General features: G+C 35.2%; 4 protein-coding genes and 1 long non-coding RNA gene across 7 annotated transcripts; 3 read left to right on the top strand and 2 right to left on the bottom strand.

Annotated features, from left to right (window-relative positions):
* The first annotated feature begins 1,362 nt into the window (after positions 1-1,362).
* LOC140977397 (uncharacterized) lies at positions 1,363-2,416 on the top strand. The gene is made up of 3 exons (XR_012175413.1): positions 1,363-1,412; positions 1,747-1,837; positions 2,355-2,416. It is a non-coding gene; the product is annotated as an uncharacterized lncRNA (long non-coding RNA).
* Positions 2,417-3,095: 679 nt separating this feature from the next.
* Positions 3,096-7,792, bottom strand: LOC140977274 (dnaJ protein ERDJ2-like). Of its 3 annotated transcripts, none has more exons than XM_073441957.1 (12): positions 7,642-7,792; positions 7,432-7,497; positions 7,089-7,356; positions 6,891-6,986; positions 6,393-6,513; positions 6,194-6,300; positions 5,859-6,076; positions 5,406-5,583; positions 5,209-5,328; positions 4,900-4,986; positions 4,623-4,733; positions 3,096-4,105 (listed from the first exon to the last, which is right to left on the bottom strand). In XM_073441957.1, the coding sequence occupies exons 3-12, from the start codon at positions 7,272-7,274 to the stop codon at positions 3,200-3,202; spliced, it is 2,130 nt and encodes a 709-aa protein (XP_073298058.1). In that variant the 5' UTR covers positions 7,275-7,356; positions 7,432-7,497; positions 7,642-7,792; the 3' UTR covers positions 3,096-3,199. The 3 variants fall into 3 exon arrangements, with proteins under 3 accessions (XP_073298058.1, XP_073298059.1, XP_073298060.1); XM_073441958.1 differs by having other exon boundaries at positions 7,432-7,554; positions 7,642-7,771; XM_073441959.1 differs by lacking the exon at positions 7,432-7,497 and having other exon boundaries at positions 7,642-7,770.
* An 881-nt stretch (positions 7,793-8,673) lies between these two features.
* Positions 8,674-11,275, top strand: LOC140977273 (uncharacterized). The gene is made up of 4 exons (XM_073441955.1): positions 8,674-9,074; positions 10,521-10,631; positions 10,744-10,824; positions 10,943-11,275. Exons 1-4 carry the CDS (start codon positions 8,832-8,834, stop codon positions 11,021-11,023), a joined length of 516 nt encoding a protein of 171 aa, XP_073298056.1. The 5' UTR covers positions 8,674-8,831; the 3' UTR covers positions 11,024-11,275.
* Positions 11,276-15,608: 4,333 nt separating this feature from the next.
* On the top strand, positions 15,609-17,591 carry LOC140977788 (uncharacterized). Its single transcript, XM_073442519.1, has 3 exons — positions 15,609-16,463; positions 16,585-16,756; positions 16,917-17,591. Exons 1-3 carry the CDS (start codon positions 15,732-15,734, stop codon positions 17,414-17,416), a joined length of 1,404 nt encoding a protein of 467 aa, XP_073298620.1. The 5' UTR covers positions 15,609-15,731; the 3' UTR covers positions 17,417-17,591.
* Positions 17,592-18,342: 751 nt separating this feature from the next.
* On the bottom strand, positions 18,343-19,248 carry LOC140977750 (uncharacterized). The gene has a single exon (XM_073442488.1). The coding sequence runs from the start codon at positions 19,246-19,248 to the stop codon at positions 18,343-18,345; it is 906 nt and encodes a 301-aa protein (XP_073298589.1).
* Positions 19,249-22,657: the final 3,409 nt, after the last annotated feature.

Below are 22,657 nucleotides of genomic sequence, written 5' to 3'. Positions count from 1 at the left end.
AAACAATACTTTTTCATAATTCAGATTGGATTATAAATTCGTCTCACAAAATTGATTCATGTGACAGTTTAATAGGAGTTTTTGTAAAAAAGAAAGTATAGACGCAAATTAATAATGTAAGCAATCTATCCAATATCCATCCTCAAAAATATAAATCAAATCAAGCATATATCTCAAATTTTTTTTTCATAAGATTGTTAGTATTTATCTTAATCAATACTTATAAATAAATAAATGAAATTTTAGAGGACTTTAATTTGAACCCCTCCCTTGTCGGCGGCCACATGGCTAAGAACCCTCTAGAATATTAAGGATTTATATATTACAGCTCATATTTGAACTAGCTAGATCTCCATCTGCTCGTAAAACTAGAGTATGTATAAAAATGACATGAAAATAATATCACTTAATATTAATAATTTAACATTCCTTCGTGCTTTGCAATTAATCATTATAATTTAATTCACAGCAAAGTCATTATATTCTACCACTTTTTTATTCAACGATTCAAATTTGTATATTTAATTTTTTTTATCTATGCATATATTTTAGTTCATATATCAAATAAATTATCATTAAGTACTTTTTATGTTGTGGGAAACCTAACCGTCATCTTTCGACGTGTACTGAGTAAATTCTCTGACTAATACAATAGTTTATAAATCTCGTTATTCAAGTAAATCACACGAAAATCATGTCATAAGTTTGCGTGGAGAATATCAATTTGACAGTGATTAACAATTAATATAAATTTGGGTTTGGGCTTTCTTTTAAATGGATCCACTCCACGTGCTGTTCATTATTATTTTCAATTCAAGTCTATTAAAAGCACATTTACGTACGGTGTCGCATTGTATCGCAGCTAGCTACATTTCATTCAATTTCTATATGCGCTTGAAAAGTCTGTGCATGTTACTAAAAAAAGGAAAATTCTATCTATGTTAATTTGTGGATAATGATAAGAATAAGATCATATAGCTGTGTTATTGGCAAATATATACCTATAAATAAATATTCTCCTTAATAGACACCAATACGACATGTTTTCTCTCTCAAAATTGCTCGAATGTACATATTAAATTTTTGTTTTTTTTTTTTAATTTCAACATTTCAAATTGTGTTTTAGTCACTCGGTAATTTTTAAAATTATCATATGACCAATCGATTCAAATTACAGTATGATTCTTCGTTAATTTTTACAACTATGATATTACTTTTATTTGAATATAATCAAATTAATTAGAAAAACTATTGTTATTATTTGTCAGTTCTTCTAATATTATTTTTTCCAAATCCATCAATGCAAGAGTTTCAAAATCCTGAAAGCCATTATTATGCTGTTCTCTTTTTTTTTTTTTTTCCCCAGTTCAGTTTCAAGTCGTCAGTGACCAGTCAGTGAATTTCGCAAATTCGTAATCTTCTACATGTTTCATTCAATTTTGTACAAGCCAAAGTTTTGACTTTTCTTTTTCCACCTTTTTTGTCGAAGATTGATGCCATGCATGCATTTTAATATGCAAGACTTCAATTGTACCATTTTTTTCATCTCTTCGTCTATGAAGCTTAATCTATATTGAACAACCTTACAAAAATCAAATTTGATAGAAATACTTGTAGATTTGTGTGATTGTGAAAGTATTTGTTAATTAAGATTCCAGTAGACTTTGTTCACACTGTGTCATATTTCAGACATTTTACTTTATGTCATCGCTCAATTTGTGATTTGACTATGTTTTCTATATGCAGCTTTGGCCATGTAAACTATGAAGATCCTCATTTTAATGTTGGATTGCCAGTGTTCAGCATTCATGGAGATCATGATGATCCTGCTGGAGTGGTATGGATTCTATGGTAAATCCAGTGCATGTTTCTCTCTTCAAATTCATGTTTTTTTTATGGAAAACTTCAAAATCATGTTTTATGGATGTATGGTATTGCAAATTTCTTGATTAAGTTCTCTTGGTCCTGAAATCCTTACCTCTCAGTCAGAACAAATATTCTAACCAGGACAGAAAAGATTCAATTGAATTGATGAGACTTTTAGACCTTTTTCATGCCAACAAGGAAATGCTATCCGATATAGTTTCTTCTCTTTAAGAAAGTTTTATCAGATGATATCCTCATCTGTCATTCTTTGAATTTAATTCTTTACTTTACCGTAACCATTTTGAACATCGATGCGGTGCAATTTTTGCATCTGAACTGTAAAGACTATATTGGTGAAGTTTTTCTGATTCACATGAGTTTATTTTCCTTCTATTTCTTTTATACACTTGTTATGCGGCAATATGGAAAAATTATGCAATATCTCAGACAAATTGTTTCTTGGCACCCTTGTCTGCCATTGTCTCCAGGACAATCTTTCTGCTGTTGATATTCTTTCGGCATGTAATCTTGTGAACTATTTTGGAAATATTAGTAAACTCATAATATAATTAAAGTTTATTCCCAATTTCTGCGTCATAATTTTGTTTAAACAATAATTGACAACCATAATCACAGGGGATGTAATTTCGTTTTGTGTACTCTTTGTTAGCGAGTCTGATTCTTAAAAACTTTTAGACCTGAATTGGCTTGTCTACATTGCTATTGCACTTTGATCAACACGACATTTCACTTCGAGAGAGCCACAGCAGTTTCACCAGCTTCCTTGTTGGAAAAAATGGCTATGTATGAAAAACAGTCCAGTAAAATTATGGTATTGTTTTCAAATAAGGAATATTTCCATTCCCCGTGGCTTCATATTTCATAATTCTTGATCGGAAAATATTTATTCTTCATTCTGATCAGGTAATTCATGACTGGGAGTCTGGTATGCGTTCGGTTTTGAATTTGTTCACTGAAAATTTATCGTCTAAGTCACAGTTAGAGAGAGTGTCAGTTCGAACTGAAGTCAACTCGAATTATTTTTTCACATAGTTTACACACTTTAATAATTAATTAATTATTAATATAATATAATTATACTAAATATATTTCAAGGTTTTAGGTCAACTAAATTATGATCAGCAATAGTAAGAGAATCACTGTCTCTACATACGTCCACTTCACCTACTATTCTTTCGATTGTTCCAAAAATTACGAAGGTACAAAAAAATTTCAACTATGCTGTTTTTCTTGTTCCTCATCTTGTGAAAACCAAATGACAACGTAGAATCTAAAGAATAAACGTTGAGCATAGGTTAGGTAAAGTATAAATTTACTCACTTTTTGAATCATCTGAACTTGAGTCATCACCCCGAATATGGGCCGAAGATTTCATTGTGGCTCCCTTAGAATCCTTACCTTTAATATCTTCATCATCTTCACTGTATTCACTCTCATAATCGTCATCATATTCGTCATCTCCTTCTTCTTCTTCCTCTTCAACCCCATCCTCTAAAGATGGCACCTCGTCTGCAGCAGCAATGCCCCTTGTCCCTGCCCGGCTTCTTTTCAAAACTTTCAACCGGATATTACACTTAGCATCACAACCAATCCATGAGTCACACAAACAGTATGATGTAAGATTGTAATTTCCCTCGGAAGGGGCTTGGAACTTGCCCATCACGAGCCTAGAACCAGATTTAACTCTTTCAATTGCTTCTTTCACGACGGTGTTTATTTCTCTCGTGCTAGCGCCAGACCCCTCCTTTAACTCTTGTATTGCTTTTGATGCAGCTATTANGACGGTGTTTATTTCTCTCGTGCTAGCACCAGACCCCTCCTTTAACTCTTGTATTGCTTTTGATGCAGCTATTATTGCTGTTGCCTCGTCCATAAAATTAACCTTCTGTGACATCCACACATCATTCATGGAATCTGCAAGAAGTAACCAGAAACTCTCTTCTTTCTCATATGGGAAGTGGGGAGCATGTGGAAGGGCACCAATCAAGCCATTTCCACGGTGGAGAGTAATCCATGCTTGCATTGTTACAATATCACCCTCTTGTATCCCTTCTTCACCTTCTGTCTCGCATGTTAAGTCGATTGAAATGGAAGGCATCATATCGAGAACCATTTCTACGTCTTGCGATTCCTCAGCAGAAAAGTCAGCAGTCTGAGCCAACAGCTCTGCACGTTCTTGTTGTTTCATGTCGCGAAAATCTTGGAACGTGCGTACTTTCTGTTAGAAGAACAAATGACTATGTAAATCGTTCAAAATTCAAAGAAGGTCAAAGGAAAGTAAAGCATAACAGAAATCAATACATAAAAATCAACAAATCTGGGATGTCAACAGGGCCCATGTGATTGGTAACCAAATTTTCTTCAAATCCACATAATAATGAAGTTCATCAGTAGCAGCGTGCAAGTATACAGCAGTGTCAACATGCAAAATAAACTGAATTATATACAACTAAATAGAAAGAGAATCGGATCATTCTACTGAAAACAAAACTTGATACTTTATCCTATTTGTCAAATAAAATACGAAAAATAGATTAATGTTATCAATTGCTGAATGATGTGATCTCTATCAATAGCTGAACAGCAGCTTGGACACAGGAGAAACACTTCTCCTGTACATGGCGACCCGTACGCAGATACTAATACATATAGATACAGATAAGTATGGATGTATGTATATATGCATTGGTAGGACAGACGGATGGAGGGAGGGAGGGAGGGAGCGAGGGAGAGACCTTTCTGGCAATCTTTTTGATGACACCCTCACTGAAGTGCGGTAGCTGGAGAAATGGACCATATCCTTCGCTTGATGCCCCAGTGGATTTTCTGGCACTGAGGGGTACAGCCTGAATCAAGAATGGCAAATTCAATCATCCGGTCACAACAGTGCAATTTTTCTTTCTAAAAATATGAAGTGCTAGATACTAGTCGAATATGAGTGGACAGCTAGATCAGATGACTCCTAACTTAATTTAAAATTGAAATGTTTCAAATTGTGATTTTGAAGAATACCTGAATTATACTCTGGGACAGTTCAACCACTCCAATTGCAGGTCTAAGCCAACCATGCCCCTGTTGCGTGCGTGGTATAATTGCCATCTGCACAAAATTGTAAACTTCATACCATGAAGTCATCAAGAAAATGTGAAAGTTGACAGACAAACTTCGGCAAAATGAAATCAGAGGTGAGAATGAAATAAAGTTGAAGACCAAAGTGCAGGGATCTGCAAGTTTAGCTTAAAAATAGAACTTCCTAATGATACATAAAGACGCGACTCCATTGAAGTGAAATAGATCTCAAGTTTAACCGACTAACAATACCTTCATTAGCTCTTCCAGAAGACGTGGTGCAAGGGAAAGCATTTTTTTAAGATCATGATGCAAAGATGGAGATAATGCTGCTGTTTCGCGAGTCAAATGAGCTTGCATCAATAGTTCAGACTGCGAGCAAAAAACTAATAATTTAAGAAGAAAAACTCTGGCAAAGCTCTCAAACTTGTCAACAGTTGACACGTCACCTTAACTAAAGCAGGGTGTTGCTTCCAAAATTTAGCTTGTTCTTGCCGTATATTTCTAAGGTCCAGATTCAACTCACCCCGGACCAACAAAAATAATTTCTGGAGGGATTCATCATCGGTTCGACGAACTGGTATTTCCATGTATTCAGCAGCATGTATGAAAGCATCAATGACCTTGCTATTAGATAAAAGAATAACAATCAGTGAAAGATACAGAGACTATATTGTATGGAAAAAACAGTGCTTATTTGTCTAGTAAAAAAGGTTAAACGAAGAAAAAAGCTTATACATTGTCCAGTGCAAAAACACAAATAAAGATCCAAAATGCCACTGTTCCAAACTTTTGTATGGGTTCGTGTCTTAACTTGCACTAGGTTTCAAGATTCTGTACAATACTTGCACTAGGTTTCAAGATTCTGTACAATACCAAGTCTAATATAAAGTCATATGTACCTCGGAGCTAATGAGGGCTTCATGAGATGGAAATATGCATACATTGTGTGATGCATAACATAATTCCCAGTGTACTTTGATGACCTGGACAGGTATATAACAGTAACTGTCAAGGGAAAAATAATACAAACTCCCACAATTCCAAGCAATAATATTCCACCAGATGCTCCATCAATGTTCAGGAGAAACTGAGGAAGAGCAATCCCCATTTGCAGCCCCTACATAGAGCAGAATAAGATACTATTATGTCCACTTTCTCAAATACAATATCACCTTTAAAAAAAGTAAGGAAAGCAAACACACACTCTCTGCACCACTGTTAAGGACATGTCTACCTGCCGGCCATCAGGATGACCATATTTCTCAAAGTTTTCCCGTGATACTGGATCTGTTAGAGCCTGATAAGCCTTTGAGATAAAGTCTACGAAATATTTGTGAGCCTCTACATTAAAAAAATTACAAATCAATAAGTTCCACGAAAACTTGTGGATTTCAATGGAAAAATTCTAACTCCCATGATCTAACTCCGTAAACCTGGGTCTGGATTTTTATCAGGGTGGTATAAAATGGATAGTCTCCTATATGCTTTTTTTATTTCTGCATCTGAAGCTCCAGATTCCAATCCAAGTATACTGAATGGCTCAAAGATTTGGGTCTGAGAAAAAAAAACATAACCATTCAGATTACTTAAAACAATTAAAATTATTGGATAAACCAAAATGTTAAATGTTGAGTGTTTGGCTTGCTTCAATAGCTAACACTCTCGTCTGGGCACATATTATAGCACTTCGTTATATATTCAGCCTCCAAATGACAAAAATAACGTACAATAATTTCCAAGTGATATATCCATCAAAGAGAAGCACAGATCATGTTCATAATATAATTGGAATGAACCATACTCGTATGATTACTCAAAAAATTGCATAGAAACATGAACACAAGGAAGCCAAAAACATATAAAATTCAGAGTACATAGATTAGCATACTAGCTAACAGCCAAGCATCGAAGAATCGGAAGGCTCGAAGTACCTCAGTGTTACTCTGATTGATGTAGAATACCAAGATTGCCATAAGGACCCATAGCAACACTATGGTCAAGTTACTATAAGTTGAGAAGTTAGAAATCTGAAAATTCAACCAGAAACAGTGTATACATTACTACAGATACAAAATAAAAGAGCAAAGCATCAAGTTCTGATTCTCACATAATGTTAAGAAAGAACTCACCCTTCTAAATAACGATTTCCGATACTTTCCGGAGCAGAAGCAAACTGAACAGCGGCAGGTAATATCTTTGGCCTTCTTTGTGAATGTGTAATATAAGTTAAATATGGTGTAGGGAACAAGAGGCAGTGCTATCATAGTCAATACAAAAATGGGAAATAGTGCACTGTTCTCCTCCTTTGCAGCCATAAGAAACTTCTAGCTTCTCTTAGCTGGATTATAATAAGTATTGGGGAATGAAGGAGATACCCCAGTTAATATTCCTGTTTAACTGCAACAAGACAAAAGATTAGAACAATAACAACCAGAAGAAGCCACACATACACATGATTAATTTTTCCTTCACCTCTCTTTCCTCGTATCCATCATTTCCACGATGCAGCATGCTCAAAATTCATTAAACCCGTAAAGACTTCACAAAAAATCGTCAAAAGTTAAAACTTGAACCTCGATTTCCAATTCAAATGTGCTACATAAAAGTTAAAACTAACAGTAAATTAAATAGATGACGATCATAAATTAGACACTTCATAAGATAAATCTAAGTGAAAATTACCGAACGAGCTCAGTTATTAGAAGGAGAGTTGTGAGGTAAGCTTAATTCCACACTCCTCTGCACCATAACGTCCCTATATTTTTATATTTTTTTTTTATTTTTGAGAATTAATGTGCCCTAGATTTAGTTTAGCTTCGAAGACGATGAATTTGAGTGAACGGACTTTAATAACTGGGCTCAAACCAAGAAAGCGGCCCATTATTGAAATCGAAGCCCGTCGAAGGCTCATTAGTTTGAGAAATAAGGATAACTTTATAATTTAGATTAGATCACAATTAAAGTTACAATAATACCCCTATAATATTATTTATGAAATCAAGTGAATACACGTATGTAATTTTCTTATTAATAGTCAAAGCTTAATAAGATTGGAGTTAGCTTAGAAATGTCTTTGCCATAAATAATTAATAATTTATGTATTATAAATCTCTATCAACATGTTTAAATCAGTGTTAAAGTAATAAACCAACTCTCCAATGCAATTAATAAAAAAGACTTAATGTATTTCTTGATATTTTCAACATAATTAATGTGGAGGTATAATTTTTTATGTAATAGGAAGAAATTAAAATAAATTATTATTAAAAAAATAATTTTAAAAATAGTCATCTATCTTTTTTTTTTTTTTTACAAAAAATAGTTATTTTATGAATAACAAAAAAGATTTCATCAATAATATTATATGGGTATTATAACTTTAAATAAACTTTTATCAAATTATTTCAAAATTAATTAATATATGAGTTTTTTTTTGGAGTTTTTTTATTGTACATGATAAGAGTATGTTTTATGTGAAACGATGTAACATATTTTTATCAATAAAGTAAGTCAATATAACTTATATTTTAAAAAAAATATTTCTTCTTTGTTATAATTAAATATTGTAGATATAATATACCAAACAGAAATTTAATTTTGACTTTTAAAAAGTGATGCTTAGTAAATTGATTTTTAAAAAAATGAAGGAAAAAAAAATCAAACTGCAATTTATGTTGATTTTTCTATTTGGAAAATAAATTCTCTCTAATTATTTTCACAAAATTGAGCAGAAGAAATCAACATTTCCATTTCTTGAGCGAAAGCAGAAGAGAAGAGGGGAGAGAGAAAAAGAAACCCCACCTGTACCTTAGCGAAAAGAGAAAAAATCAAGAAAGAAGAAGGGTTTTCAGTGCAAGAAAGTTGGATCAAAGATGCAGACTTCAAGAACTCTAGAAAACCAGCTGTCAATGACCCAGTCGGGGTCGAACTCGGGGAACCTGAGCTTCAGCGGCTCTTCTGCTCGAGAAGACGAGGAAATGTCTATTTCTGCTCTTTCTACATTCAGGGCTAAGGAGGAAGAGATCGAGAAGAGGAAGATGGAGGTTAAGGAGAAAGTCCAGGCACAGCTTGGCCGTATTGAAGAAGAAACAAGGCGTCTGGCTACTATTCGTGAGGTATGTTTCTTGATTGATTCTTGATAGCGGCTTTTAAGTATTGTAAGCATGAAAATTGGGGTTTGATTTGGATTTCTGTTTTGATCTTTTCTTTAATCGGTGGGGGAATTTCTATTTGTGGAATTTAAGGTTGCGGTCTTTTATGGGAAGCCAATTTCTCATAACATCTTACTCCCATTTTATCGGGTTTCTGTCTCCTTGGGGTGAAAAGGTCGTTGTTTGGTGTCATCCATATTAGGACTAGGGGTTTGTGGAATTCAGTGGCCTAATTAGTTATTTACTCTTCTTTTTAATCTTGTCTGTGGAATTGATCGAGTTCGGCATTTTGAATTAAAATTGATCATGGGGAAGCTCGAATTCTGCTGTACTTTTCTTAATTTTGTCTCAGTCTGTGTAAATTAATGTGATTATAATTATGAATTGTATCTAGTTAATCATTATTACGTTTAGTAAAGACTCCCTCTTCTATCTCCTCTTGCATTCTTCTTCTTCCCCTTCCATCCTACCTCCATGCTCCTTTTTTTTTGTCCCTACCACCAATAAATATTAATCCCGAATTAGTTGGTCAGCTAACCAGTGAATAGATTGATAATATGAAATCAATGTTGCCCCATCCGTGGAATATTGAAGGTGGCCTCAAGAATCGGTAATAGGTAATTTGTTTCCTATTCTGTCTAACTGTTTATACACCTGATCAAGGAAATTTGGAATGTTGGCTGCAAGTTTCAGAGAGGGGCGATTGATAAGTAGATCTGGTGCATCAAATTTAATATCCAACTATCCCATTTGGAATAAACAGGGATAGCTAACATCCGAACTTTTTCACATATTCATCTAAAGATTTAATTGCTACCAGATATTTCATATCCAGACACAAATCCAACACACCTTCGAGCATTACAGTTCAAGTGCTGGTTCTTACATGATAATTGGCTGTAGAAGTTCTTTCATGAGGGTTCAGAAGATGCAAACATTGCATAAGTACTATCGATAGTCGAATAATTTTAACTTGTCGAATAATTTTAATTTGTCTGATTTATAAATATGCAACAGCGACACGCTGAAACTGTTCATGAGCACGCAGATGTTCACAAATTTGCTCATATCCATGTCTTCTCTCTCTTTCTATTAATTTGAATTATTCTTTTTTTTTCTTTACCTTCTAATATACTGCGTTTTTCTCAATTCTTTTTTATTAGTGACTCGGTTGCATCATGGGAATTTCCATACCCAATATTTTGTACCTTCACCACATTGTTGGTTCACATCGTGTCTCTTTTGAATTCTAACAGTGGAATTTGTACAGTTTATTCTTGTTTAACATCAAGCAGTTTAGAGTTCAAAATATACTTGGTAACATCAAAAGATTGATTATTAGGAACATTCATGTTGAATTATGCATGAATTTTCCATCTCATTTCTGAATCAACATGCATGGATTGTCAGGAGTTAGATGGACTGGCGGATCCAATGAGGAAGGAAATCTCAGTTGTTCGTAAAAAAATTGATGTTATTAACAAGGAGCTAAAACCACTGGGACAGACTTGCCAAAAGAAGGTGAAAGCAATATCAATCTTTTATCCAATTCAAAAATAATACTTGACAAATTTGATATATGATAACTTATCTAGCATTCTAAGAACAAAGAGGGATCATCAATTTTTTACAGGAGAGAGAGTACAAAGAAGCTCTTGAAGCTGTCAATGAAAAGAACAAAGAAAAAGTACAGCTCATTACAAGATTGATGGAGGTAAGAACAAGCTGAATTTGAGAACTGACTATTTATTATCATTTGGGATTTCAACTTAAAGTTAACATTTAATTGAAGAATGTGGTATTCATATAAATTTTTATCAATGATAACGCAGCTGGTAGGTGAAAGTGAGAAGTTGAGGATGACCAAATTGGAAGAGCTGAACAAGAACATAGAAACAATGAACATAGCTTAATTTCAATGTCTGATTAGGTCGCTTAGGTTGATGTCAGCGTCTAAGTAGTCTCCTCTGATGTATTTAAGAACGATGTTTTCAATTACATATAACATTGTTTGTGGTTTGTTTGTCCGTGTTATGTGGTTTGTCATGTTTGTTAATTATTATTTGATGAATGGAACTTTCTGATTTAGGAAATCTCCTTGACACATGTTTGTATCTAGAACAAAGTATATTCTAAGTTTCAAATCTTCTTCTGCATTAAATAGATACATGTGTTTCTATTGTTTGAACGTGTTTTATAATACGATATATGCAAACATCTGCTCGATATATTGTATGTCAACCCAGATGTATTGTAGGATTTGTGCTGATCAAAATGATGAAATCTCATAAAATATTACGCCATCGTTCCATATTCTGTTAGTTATGCTGTCTGAATTGGTTTGTAAGGAAGGTAGCTTACTTAGCATTGGATTCCAAGAAAGAGTGCCCTTTTTTTCTTGAACTGGCATCCTAAGTTAAGTATCTGCACCTTTTGTTTTAATATCACTTTCACATGAAAATTAAAGCTTTCTACTTTCTGAACTTTTACTGTGCTGCCGATTTTGTTTTTTTCCCTTTAATTTTTAATATTGAAGCAATCAAGTGAGAATAAACAATGGAGAGAAAAATGAGCATGGTCCATTTCTTTGTTTGCTTAATTAATTATCATGTCCGTTTTATCTACCCTCATTGAACTTGAAATGAAAGGTCAACCACCGTTCACTGGTGCCGTAGCACCTATGAAAATTGATTTAGCTATATAATTTGTAACTCAACATTCAAAATAAAATTGTAAATAAAATTTAATTAATATAAAATAATTAAATTAATAATTTAGCTATATTATTATAGATACATTTATTTCCAATATAATATTAAAGATATCAAATTAAATTTTAATTATGTTTATATTATTAAATTTTTTAAAAATATTAAATAAATCATGAGAATTAGTGTAAATAAAATAAAAGAAGAGTATGATTTGAAGTAGATGATTTGGAGTTGGTGTAAAAATTATATTATTTTGGTGTAGAAATTTCATAAAATTAGAGTTATGAGTTGGAGATAGCCTAAAAGTAGAAAAAAATTGGATTTATAGTATAAATTTAAATTTTTAAGTAAACGATAGGAAAATTTTATAATATGTTTTAGCCGAAGTGTGGGGTTTTTAAATTAAATATTATTAGAAAATATATTTATCAAAATATAACACATTGTAGATTTTTACGGATTTATAACATTAAGAGGAATTAAACCCATGCAAACTGTCTTTTCGTTTTTCTCTTTTGAATTCATTTTGGGCCATAATAATATGGGCTTCCCAAGTTTAGCGTTCGGCCCATGAACTATATGTAAACCCGACACCATTCAAATAAATTTTGAAGTTAAGATACTTTCAAGTCTCAATCTTAACATAGAATCAGAGTTCAGACTCACCGTTATGTGTTATATGTTAAACATCGATTGTATCAAGTCTTTGGGAAATTTATATATAGATTTGGACAACCATTCCTAATTGAGCTAGCTTTTGGGGTTGATTTAGAATTAAGTCGTTATCTTAACATGATATCAGAGTTCAGACTCACCGTTATATGTTGGAATTTCCAATAGAACACCCGATAATGTCTTGTAAATTTCACGCTTCATTTGATCATTAATGAACGTATCTTACATTAGATAGATTGAGTGCTTGAGAATTGTATATGTAGACTTGAACAATTCTCTCACTTGAGCTAAGTTTTGAAGTTGAGTTAGATTCAAATCTCAATCTTAACATGGTATCAGAGTTCATGTCTACCATCATGTGTTGGACTGTCATATGGATCATATGGATCATTCGATAATGTCTTATAAACTTTATATTTCAGCTGTTCATTTTTGGACGTGAGACGATGTGTTAGATGTCCCAATCGACTAAATTAATGAGAGTTGAATCTATTAACTTTGTCAATATTCCTCTTTGAGTTAACTTTTGAGTGAAATTAGATTAAAATCTTAATCTTAAAAAAGAAAATTAAACATCTTTGTTACTAATTAAAATACAATGATTTATTTCTTAAACAATTTATAGTACACGACACACATACATACACATGTGTATGTAATAAAACAAAATAAAATCGGCATGATGTATAGATCGACAAGAACAAGGTATCCGTATGTATGTAATAAAACAAAATAAAATTGAATTATTTGTATGTATCGATTGACAAGAACAAGGTATCCTATGTGATGAAGGTGCATGGTCTTACTGACCTAAAATTAGCAAATACCCCGACCAGCTCTGAACACGCCCTCGCACAATTAATACACCTCCACACAATACAATCAATCTGTAACTTTTTTTAACAAAAAATTATTTATATAGGAGAGAACATTTTCTATTATCGACAATTCAAGTCGATATCCTTTAAACCAAAAAGGATTTTAAAATAAGAAAGGGAGTGTTTGCAACTGCTATTTATAAAGAATGTGATTAAATTTATATATTAAAAATAATTGAGGAAAAATCAGAATTGACTAGTTTTTGAAAACAAAAGTGAAAAGTTGTAAATCATAATATGTATTGTTTGATAAATAAGTTATTCAAAAATACTAACTTTTTACCAGAGTCATTGTTGTAGAAGCAAAATCAACCTTTCACATACTTCTGAATATCATTTAAATTAAATTGAAGTTTATGGAGGGGTGAAAAAACAGCCAGGAGTTTTGCTTAGAAGCAGCCACATTTGAAAGAGCGCGTAATAACTCACTGATCAAGCGTTCTTGCGCCGAATATGAACGGGGCTAAGCGATCTGCCGAAGCTGTGTGATGCAAAAATACATCGGTAGGGGAGCGTTCAGCCTTAGAGGGAAGCCTCCGAGCGAGCAGCGATGGACGAAGTAGAAGCGAGAATGTCGCCTTGAGTAACGCAAATATCGGTGAGAATCTGAGTTTAAGAAACATACAAACTAAATTTTTTAAGCCAAAAACCAATAATCATTCTTCTTTTAGTGATTGATCCATCATGCATTTGAAATTTTAATTGCCCTGGTGGTAATAATACCATGTTAAAATCATTTATTCAAAATATTCGAGCTCATAAAAAACAATATAATCGCTAGTTTTATATTTGACATAAAATCTAAGGTCTTTTTTGAAAAATTACTTTGGTATCGAAATATATACTTCTATATATAATAAAAATAAAATAGTTCCCAATTATTCTAATATTCGAAATGCCATAAAATTGATCTTATTATTATTATTTTTTTAAATTTTTACCGATGGACAACTTACTTAAATCTAAAATCTGTATTTTACGTGCATGGATGATAACTTTTTGTCGTATCTTCCGACATAAATTTAATGGGAGGTTAAAAATAATGGGAAAAGACAAAGACCATTAATATTTCAAGGGCCTTACTCTATTACATATACAATTGATTGAAATCGAACCAAATTTCGGCCCACTCTACAACGTGTGCACTATTGGTGTGTAAAGTTGAATACCACGACTAGCAATATTTCATGGTTTTGTTGGAAAAAATTTGTATGAGACGATCTCACAAATCGTATTTTGTGAGTCAAATCTTTTATTTGAGTCATCTATGAAAAAATATTATTTTTTATGCTAAGGGTATTAATTTTTATTGTGGATATCGATAGGGCTATAACCGGTATAACAGATAATGATTCGTGAGAGTGTCTCAAGCAAACATCTAATGAAACAAAAATGTTAAATTCCAATTAAGAAAGTTGATAATTGATTGAGAATTAAAAGGCTATTTGTAAATAAATTGTCAAGAATAACTCAAGTTCAAATTATTCGAAAATTACTATAGTCGAGCTCGGGTTAAAATCGTTTCTTGAGCTCAACTCGGCCTGTATCCACATGATCGATTCTGCTCGTGTTTATATGCAAGTTTACATTATCTAATTCTAATGAATATTTTAACATTAAAAATTATATATATAAAAAAAACAAAAAGCTCGCGAAGAAATATATATGTACAAAAGGTCAACCTTGATGTGTGAGATTATTTTAACTAAGTTTGTGGTATCATAGATTTCACCTAACTTCGCACCATTTGTTAAAACACAATTTTAGATTATATTACACTCAAAATCCCATGCATCACGCTGTAAAGCTAGCTAGCTAGCTGCCAGAATATAATTCATGCAATAAACAAATATATTAATACACCCCCTAATTTAATCTGCTACTGAAAAATTAATATACAAATAAATACTTGAAAATTTGATTTTCTTAAAAAAAAATAATTTAATATATTATCTGCAGAAGGAAATTACTCGAAAGTATAGAAGGGAAACTCAAGAGCAGCAGAGTTATATCCCTGCCCGTTTGGTTAAAAAAAGAGTAGATTATTATTAATTTTTAATTAGGGACAAGACCCACTTTTTCCTATCAATGTTAGGAGACACACACGACTATGTTCCCGCTGGATTATGTGCATAAAGATAGCTACCTACACTCATATAATTACACTTAAAACTGATGAAAACTGAGCTCTAAGGGATAAATCTTTCAACCTTCCCTAACTTTTAATCTCCCACCACATGTCCTTTTCTCTCTATATTAACCAACTGTGCATCACAGATGTTCACCTACCTCTTTAAACCTTTTATATTTGTATATTTGTGTGCATATTTTTAGAAAGCAGTTTTCATTTGAGCAACATGGCACATAAGCACTCGTTGCATGAGCTATTGAAACAAGAGCAGGAGCCATTTCACTTGAAGACATACCTTGCAGAAAAATGCTGTCAACTGCAAAAACCCACCACCAAAACCACTTTACAGCTAAGAAAGCACGGAAATCTTAGTAAAAATGTCTGTTTTTCTTCATCACTGGACTCCTCCCTGTATGTGAAGAAATCGGCGTTTCTTCAAATTCTTTCAGCGGTGAATAATTCATGTATGTACTCCCCTGATGCCGCTCCATTCCTCCACATACCCACCCGGCCGTCGAAGCCTAAATACCAGCTTAAAGATGATCGGTTGGGCTTGGTTGGATCCATTATGAAGAGATTACGCAACTGCTATATTAACAAGATGCGTGTGTCTGATGGGAATAATCGCATCGAAGTTTTGATTAGAAATGGGCCAAAAAATGAGACCATTCACGAAGAAAATGGGAGAAAATCGTGCTCTTGGCACCATGTTAACGGAAGGCTGAGCAGTACTGTTTATTGGCTGGAGAGCAATGACGAGAAATCAACGGAGTGGGAAGCTTCCACATGTAGTGACAGGTCTAAGGAATCAGAGTCTATTGGCGATTTTACTTCTCCTGAAAGGCGCTTTTGCTCAAGCTCTTTCAGATTTTCTATGGGCAAAAGCCCGCCATCCTCCGGTAGCCAGACGCCGGATTTTTGTACTCCGGTGGCTTCTCCCAGTCGCCACCTAGAAAAGGTTTACCCTTCTCTCTACAACTTCACGTTATTTATTTTTTGGGTACTCGAAAATCCAGCCTCTTTGCATAGTTTGTCATACATTGTCGCGTGTTTATGACATTCTCTATGCATTTTATTAGGAGAATGAAAATTATGACATGAAAGTTTCAAAGAAAGAAGAAAAAGAAGAAAAGGAACGATATAGTCCGCTATCAGTACTTGAGCCTTCTTTTGAAGACTTTGAAGATAACCATGGAAGTGAAGATGCAGAAGAAAATTATGATTTTGAATGTAGCTATGCAAATGTACAAAGTAAGTGACGTTAATTTTTCAAATAACTTTTCGATCTTATATTTAAATTCTATTATATATCTTTTCATATTTACTTGCAGTTGCATCATCTTCACTTCAATTACGAAATATTGACATGCAACATGTGTTGATTGAGCTGTTTTTTGCATTAAACCTGCAGGAGCTAGACAGCAGCTTCTATACCGACTCCAAAGATTCGAAAGACTTGCAGAATTGGAACCAAACGAACTTCAGAGACAATTGCTAGAAGAATCTGATAATAAAGATGGTGACAACTACCAAGGAGAAACGGAAGGTTGGGAGGATGATGAACCATTGTCGCTTTACAGAGAGAACCATAGCCTCACCAACTCGACCTGTCAACATTCTACCAAAATTTTTGCTGACATAAAGAAGCTAACTGTAGAGGAAAAGAACGTTATGAAATCGGATACTTGCCGTAAGTTGGATTCTTGGAAAGATAAAAGTTTTGAAGTGATATATATGATGATTGAATCGGATTTCAACGGGAATTTTGATGGATGGAAAGAATATATAAAAGAGGTAAGCGACACAGCGGCTGAAATGGAGATTGAAATATTTGATCTGTTAGTGGAACAATTGCTGGAGGAAGTCCTAAAGTGCACCGGGACATCATTCAAAGTCATGCACCACGCATAAAAAAGGAAAACTTGAGTGTCTCACAGGTTTTGATCATGTGCATGTGTTTCGGAAATGAGGAACTTATCTTGTGTCTCTATTAGTGACAATGTTCAAATAAAAAATAGCTTTTAAATTTAAATAAAAAGGGTCATGCCTTGGTACCAAATTATAAATATCTATTCGAACTCGAGAAAAAACACGCCTTAATTAACTATATATCTTAAAGAAGAAAAATAATGTCCTTGAGAAAAAGATTCAGAGTCGAGTAAATCTCAACCCACTAGCTGACAGAGATATGGTACAAGAACTAACGGATTTCATCACACTCAAGAACTTGAATTTAATCAAGAAAAATCCCAATCAGAAACTACATATTATGACTACTACAATTATCAAAATCGTATCCAAGAGGTTGAAATTTTAATTGAGCATACAAAACATGTGTTTACACCTGCACTAACCAAACGAATACCTTTGATTTCTTGAAGGATGCCACAGAAGGAACAAGAAGTCCATGAACACTTGAAAGGACATACACACCCTTGACCATGCAGCGAGAGCTTGTCTGAGACCCACCTCGGATCACACAGACAAATGAGAAATTTTTCCTGCTCTGTGTTATCAAATATCAATCATGTCAACAAGTAACCATCGCATGCCCTACTGCATGTAGACATTCGAAAGGCGTTTCTTGGATTTCCCTGCCAAATCTGGAAAGGTGATTTAGGCCCATGAGAAGCTACACAATCGCTGCCTCTGTCTCTACTTGGTTAGCAAAATAAAGGGTCTGGACAAGAATAACATCTGATCCATAATTTAACCTTCGCCTCAGATTACCATTTAATCATGTTGTGAGCAAGAGGAGATAACCATTCCAATATCCTTGTAAGTGCTAAATTCCACTCTGCTGCAAAGGCATCATCGTAGAAAAAATAGATGAAGTTCTAAAAAAAAGTCTCTAACTTTGCCCTCAGGCAGCTTCTGATAGTTGCAGGTAACATATTGTAAAGATCATCACGAGCATCAGGGCTGATCAATTGAGGAGAAGAAGCTAGCTTCTCTATTAATATGATAACATTTGCATAATGGAGAGCCAAAGCAGCATACCCAAGAGAAAATGGAGGAGGACTTAAAGCCTGATGCCTGAAATTAAAAATAGATACTCTAGTGGGTGTTATGATACTGGATAAAACGAGAACTTTCCGGTCATCTTTCTCAGAAGAATTGGCAAACGTCGAAGACCCTCTAAATGATGATGTATATCTCTGTGCAACCAGTGAATCAGTGCCAGTCATGCAACCAGCCAAGCCAGCAGGATCAAATCCTCTGGCTTTTACTTGATATGGCTTCCCACCATGACTTGATGACTGTGAACGACAGTGCATTTTCTTGTTCTTTAATTTACTCTTGACATCACTCAGGTCTAAATTTGAGAGAGTCCTCCCTAAGAACCTGGACGAGTTGTTCTCAGAAGGATAAACTGGTGTCTGCAGGAGAGCATGGATGGAATTACTATGGAGAAGGCAATCAGCTGGTATGTGTTTATCATTATCAAGCCCCTCAACATGTCCTCGATGATTAACATGATAGACATGCTTGATCCTCCCAGCAATTGTAAACAAAGATCTCAGAAGAAGCCAGACTATATAGTCATATGTTCTAACCCAGGGAGACATCTCTCGGAGATTCTTTACTTCCTGGCGTTGCCACACTACCTTCTGCTTAAATTCGAGCAATTTCACCTGGACTACATCAGCACCAGCTCTCATTCGCCTCGAAGTCTGCTCAAGATCCGCCAACACATCAAGCTCTTGATATAGCTGCTCTGTTGCCGCTACAAATCTGTTCATTTTCTTGACTTTTCTCTCAATCTTCTTCAGCCTATATTGCCATCCATACCATTTGGGATAAACCTCTTCGAGGTCTTCAAAAACTTTTTCAAGATTATGATATTTTTGTTCTGCACATGTACAGCTACTGAATGTGCCACACTTCTCAAATTCTCAATCATCTCAGCAAGAGCATGATCCATAAGATTGTACTCATCCTGGGAAACAAGCTTCCGAATGCCAACTGAGTTTGTAACCTTTTCTCTCAATCTAAGAACGTCCATCAGAAAGAGACCGCCATATATTAACAACTTTTGACATTAATCTCGAGATTTCAAATGACAAAATTCCCCTCACTGGTCTGTCAGGCTCCCATGATATTGTCAACATGAGCTGTCATACAAGTTAATTTAGAATCTTCTTGTACTTATAGAAAGTATATCAGTGTAAATCCCTAAATTATAGCCTTAGATTATGTATTCCTTAGAACAAGCCTTCCGTGTATATATATTATGGTACTCTGCCACTGTAAAGAGGTAGAAAAGAATAAAATCTCTTTTTGACATGGTATCAGAGCCAGGTTCCTAAGATCGTTGCTACCTCCACCCACTGATCCATACTTCTACAGCAACCATGGCAGACTCCAGTCTCGAGGACTGGACAACTAAAATAACAGAGGCCCTGAACAAAGTTCAAATCTCACCTCAAACCCCATCTGATTCCTCCAATGCTCCAATTGGCATTAAGTTGGATGGTTCCAACTATGCCTTGTGGTCTCAAGTCGTTGAGATGTATATCTCAGGAAAAGACAAACTGGGATATATCACCGGTGACTCGGAACAACCGCTCGAAACTGATCCATCATTCCGGAAATGGAGAACTGAAAATGCCATTGTCAAAGGATGGTTGATCAACTCGATGGACCCTTCGTTGATCGGTAATTTTATCCGATTCCCAACTGCTAAACAGGTATGGGACTCAATTGCTATAACTTTCTTTGATGGCACTGATACGTCTCAAGTATATGACCTTCGACGACGTGTAACTCGCATGAAGCAGGCGGGTGGCTCCATTGAAAAATATTATAATGATCTTCAAGGCTTATGGCGCGAAATTGACTTTCGTCGTCCTAATCCAATGAAGTGTCCAGGAGATATTCAGAAGTATAATTCCATCTTACAAGAAGATAGAGTCTATGTCTTTCTTGATGGCTTAGATGATCGACTTGATAAGACTCGAAGTGATGTTCTACAATTACAACCCTTCCCTACAGTTGAGCAGGCGTATGCTCATGTCCGACGTGAAGACATTAGGCAAGCAGTCATGACATCAGGTAGTGACATTGCTCCCGGTGCGGTTATGGCATCAAAAGGATTCAAACCAGGAAAACAAAAATCAAAACCCCAATTTGGAGGTCTGAAATGCACTCACTGTGGGAACCCAAAACATACCCGTGAAACATGCTTTAAGTTACATGGGTACCCTGAGTGGTGGAGTGAGTTCCAGGCTCGGAAAAAATGTGAGGGGACTGATACAAATGAAGACACTGGAAGGGCAGCAATTGCAAGTGGAGACTCTCAATCCTCCCTCACGACTCAACCAGAATCAACAAATCTATTTACCGCCTTCGGGGATCAAGGTAACTGCGGACAAGCGTTGGTCACATGTCATGATCACAATGAAAGCAAGTGGATTATAGACTCTGGGGCTACTGATCACATGACTTTTGATTCCCATGATTTCTCACATAGCACTCAACAAAGGAGAACTTGTATTGCAAATGCCAATGGAGTTCAATACCCAGTCACAGGAGCTGGAACAGTGGCCCTATCCTCATCTATTTCCCTGCACCATACCTTACTTGTTCCATCTTTATCAAATAAATTGCTCTCTGTCAGTCAAGTTACAACTGATCTCAATTGTGTTGTGTTAATGTATCCCAATTTCTGTCTTCTTCAGGATATTCTCACCAAGGAGATCATTGGGCGTGGTACTAAGAAAGGGGGACTCTACTACATGGATGACTTCAGTTCAGGGAAAGCACATCACACTCGGCACACCAGTGATAAAGAACATCAAATTTGGTTTCTACATAAGCGCTTGGGACATCCGTCTTTTGGATACTTGCAGCACCTTTTTCCTACCCTATTTTCTACATTACAACCATCATCTTTTAAATGTGAAACATGTATTGTAGCCAAAAGCCATAGAGTTCCGTACCCAGTAAGCCACACCAAAAGAGACATGCCTTTTTCTTTAATTCACTCGGATGTATGGGGACCCTCTCATGTTACTACTCCATCTGGAAATAAATGGTTTGTTACGTTCATTGATGATTGTACTCGAATGACATGGTTGTATCTACTTCAACGGAAAGAAGAGGTGTTTGGCGTGTTCCAATCTTTTCATGTAATGATTCAAACACAATTTTCAGCAAAAATTCAGACCCTACGTTCCGACAATGGTGGTGAATATGTCAATACAAAATTCAAGACTTACTTTCAGCACCACGGTCTCGTTCATGAAACTTCGTGTTCCCATACTCCTCAACAAAACGGCATCGCTGAGAGAAAAAATAGACATATATTAGAAACAACACGAGCTTTGTTGATTGGAGCACATGTGCCCTCTCGGCATTGGGGTGATGCAGTTACAACAGCCGTATACTTGCTTAATAGAATGCCTTCCAAAATCCTACAATTTCAGACCCCCCTGCAGGCTCTCTCGAGCCATACGTCTCTACCCACGGTGTTAATGCTTCCACCTCGAATCTTTGGATGTGTTGCCTTCGTTCATCTCCATAAAAATCAGCGAACCAAGTTAGATCCATGTGCAATCCGCTGTATTTTCTTAGGCTACGCTATGCATCAAAAAGGGTATAGATGTTTCGATCCCATCACTAAACGTACATACATCACCATGGATGTCACATTTCTTGAAGCAGAGACCTTCTATCCATCGCCTGCCACCAAGTCATCTCTTCAAGGGGAGCCTCCAAATGAAGAGTTGAATTGGCTAGCAACAACATGGCTAGAATCGGAAGGGATCTCAGAACAACCAAATGATGGAAATACTGAGGGAAGGCTGACTGAAGAAAATCCTACAGCTGAAGAACATCGTACAGCTGAAGAACCAACCAGTGATGGCCCCCCTCCTGTAGTACCCGAAGGCCCTTCTCCTGAGAATATCACTGAGGTAAGTTCCCCTGCCATATCTCCTGTTGTTGATAATAGTATTGTACAATACTCCTTGCCTAACAGACATAATCGGGGCAAACCACCAAGCCGATACTCTCCGGAAGTAAAAGATAGAAGATCCAAATATCCTATAGCCAACTATGTGTCCACTCACAGGCTATCCGAACCACTCAAGGCTTTTGCACATAAACTGTCCTCAGATTATATTCCTCAAAATGTAGAAGAAGCACTAC

The sequence above is a fragment of the Primulina huaijiensis genome, chromosome 5, assembly GCF_012295235.1.
Source record: "Primulina huaijiensis isolate GDHJ02 chromosome 5, ASM1229523v2, whole genome shotgun sequence".
In the NCBI taxonomy this organism is placed as follows: domain Eukaryota; kingdom Viridiplantae; phylum Streptophyta; class Magnoliopsida; order Lamiales; family Gesneriaceae; genus Primulina; species Primulina huaijiensis.
Note: the sequence above shows the minus strand (reverse complement) of the source record. Positions and strands in the feature narration are given on the sequence as shown.